This window comes from Belonocnema kinseyi, chromosome 8 (assembly GCF_010883055.1).
Source record: "Belonocnema kinseyi isolate 2016_QV_RU_SX_M_011 chromosome 8, B_treatae_v1, whole genome shotgun sequence".
NCBI lineage: Eukaryota > Metazoa > Arthropoda > Insecta > Hymenoptera > Cynipidae > Belonocnema > Belonocnema kinseyi.
The window spans coordinates 65,837,635-65,840,551 of NC_046664.1; the positions used below are offsets into that span (position 1 = coordinate 65,837,635).

Sequence of the window (2,917 nt, forward strand, 5' to 3'; positions counted from 1 at the left end):
ATCCCATCCACACACTACTCCTTTCCCCTGCCGAGTGAGTCACGCCTACCCCGAAAGGGAAATGGCTTAATGGTGTAATAATAAAAAAAAAAAAAAACAACAAAATAATTGAATTTTTAACAAAAAAATTATTTACCAAGCAATCAGTTGAATTTTCAACAAAAAAAAATTAATTTCAACATAGAATATTCTTTTTATACTGAAGAAGACGAATTTTTAGTCAATTAATTAAGTTTTTAACAAAAAAGATGATCTTTCAGCACATGAGATTTATTTTATAATAAAAAGACGAGTTTTAAACCAAATAATTGAATTTTTCAAAAAAAAAGATTTATTTTCAACGTAGAAAAATCACTTTCTACAAAATAAGACGAACTTTCAATTAATTGATTTAATTTTCAAGATAAAAGATGAATTTTTAGAAATAGAAGATACATTTTCTACCAAAGAAAACGAATTCTCAATCAATTAAATGAATTTTCATGAAAAAAGATAAATTTTCAACATAGAAGATTTATTGTGCACAAAAAAATACGAATCTTCAACCAATTAATTAAAGTTTCAAGAAAAAAGATGAATTTTCAAAATAGAAAATGTATTTTTAACAAAGTATATTCATTTTTTACCTATTAAATGAATTTTCAACAAAGACAGATTTTAAACAACAAATTTAGTTTGTCACATAGAGGATGCATTTTCTAAAAGAAAAACGAGTTCCCAATCAAATAATTGAATTATAAAAAAAAAGATTTTCTACCAAAAAAAGACAAATTTGCAAGAACAAAAAAAAATTTTTCAACATAGAGGATTCATTTTCTGCCAGAAAAGTCGAATTTTTAAACAATTGAATTTTCAAAATACAAGATTCATTTTTCACCACATAGGACGAATTTTCAACTAATTAATTGATTTTTCAAGATAAAAGATGATTGGTTACGTTTTCAACATATAGAAGATTTATTTTCAAAGAAAAGGACGAATTTTTGAATAGTTAATTGAAATGTTTACCAAATGAGACGATTTTTCAACTAATTAATTGAATTTTTACGAATAAAGATGAATTAAAAAAAATAGTAGATTCATTTTTTACCAAATAAGACGAATTCTCAACTAAATAATTGAATTTTTAACAAAAAGGTGATTTCAAATCAAATAATTGAATTTTCAATAAAATAGACGAATTTTTAACCAAAAAATTGAATTTTCAACAAAAAACATTAACTTTCAATATAGAAGATTCATTTTACACAAAAAAAATTTTTTAACCAATTAATTATATTTTTAACAAAAAAGATGATTTTTCAACATAGAAGATTTATTTTGTATAAAAAAAAAGAATTTCCAACAAAAAGTATCAGTTTTCAACCAAATAGTCGAATTTTTTGTTGAAAATATAATTAATTAGTTAAAAATTCTTTTTTTATTTTTGTAGAAAATGAATCTTGTATATGAAAAAATAATTTTTTTGTTGTTGAAAATTTATGAATTTTTTTTTTGAACATTCGTCTTTTTTGTAAAAATTTCAATTAACTGTTCAAAAATTCGTCTTTTTTTGTAGAAAATATATTTTTTTTAATAATTCAATTATTTGTTTGAGAATTCGTCTTTTTTTTGTAAAAAATGAATCTTCAATGTGACAAAATAAATTTGTTGTTGTTTAAAATCTGTCTTTTTCTGGTAGAATATTTATATTGTACGTGAATAATGTTGTTTTTTTTCGTGTTTATTTTGCAGTCGGACGATTCGATGCAGTTGGATGTAGACATGAAACGCAATGCCGGTGTGGGAGTTCACAATCTTCACTCTCACATGTTGCTTTACTGCGGCGTTTACGATTCAGAGCGAACACTTTACGCCCTTCGAACTCTTCGAAACGAGCTTTTGACCAACGCAAGGATGTTTCTTTGTGCGGCCGCGACCACAGGAATTGCCAACAATGCCAAAAGTACAGCTTTATTAAATCTCTTAGCACGTCACAGAAAAAGCATTTTTGGGAGAAGTTTTTATGGCGATGTTGCCAGCACTGAATTTTTGGCTGCCTATCGAAGCAGCATGTACTTGGAAGTACTTATCAGCGTGTGCCTTTACTTCGCAAGAAGTTATTATCCGAATCTGGGTCAAATGAGACTCACTCAGGAAGAAATATCAGGAAATAGACAAGTAATTCATTTAATTTTTATTATTTTTACTATATTTTTTAGAGGAATTTTTGGCAATTGAAACGTTCTCCAGAAAATCTAGATGAGTCGACTTAGGATTTATCTCGAAATTGCCAAAGAGACTTTTCAAAATGTTTTTTTTTAGAAACAAAAAAATATATGTTTTGGGGTTTAAAAGGTTTGCAGAATCTAAAAGATACATTTTTTGGGTTTGGAATTGAATTAAAAAACCGGGAACTTACTTCTGATCGTAGTAATTTTTCAGTTCTTATTATTTTAGTAACTTTGGTCAATTTAGAAAAGTGATTTCTAGTTTTTCTACAGTTGCAGGGCATATGAATGAAAATAATTATCGTTTTTATTTGAGAATAAAAAATGTGTTTTCACTTGTTTAAAAATTCCCTGTTCCAAACCAAAATTCGTCACAATTTAAAATTTTCTTCGTCGAAGGTTTAAAAAAAGAAACTAGTTCAAGTAGTATTTCGAAGAAGAAATATTTCGAAATTAAAATATAATTTTTTTTTACATTTTTGGTTGGAAATTTGCCTTTTCTTTCTTGAAAATTCGACTGCTTGCATTTACAATTTAAACTCTTTGCTTAAAAATTAATTGTTTTGTTTAGGAAATTCCTGATTTTAATTGAAAATTAATCTCTTTTTAAAAATGCAATTTCTTTGTTGAAAATAAATTTTTAAATTATAAATTTAACTATTCCATTAGAAAATTGAACTATTTCTCTAGAAATCGGATTTGGGGGG

At 25.8% G+C, this 2,917-nt stretch overlaps 1 protein-coding gene across 2 annotated transcripts in view; it reads left to right on the forward strand.

Moving 5' to 3' along the window:
- The window catches only part of LOC117178058 (protein dopey-1 homolog), a 178,781-nt gene that overhangs the window by 64,852 nt on the left and 111,012 nt on the right, over positions 1 to 2,917 (forward strand). For both annotated transcript variants that reach the window (XM_033369267.1, XM_033369268.1), the window contains exon 9: positions 1,735 to 2,160. In XM_033369267.1, the coding sequence (XP_033225158.1) occupies positions 1,735 to 2,160 (426 nt within the window). The remainder of the gene's footprint in view (positions 1 to 1,734; positions 2,161 to 2,917) is intronic.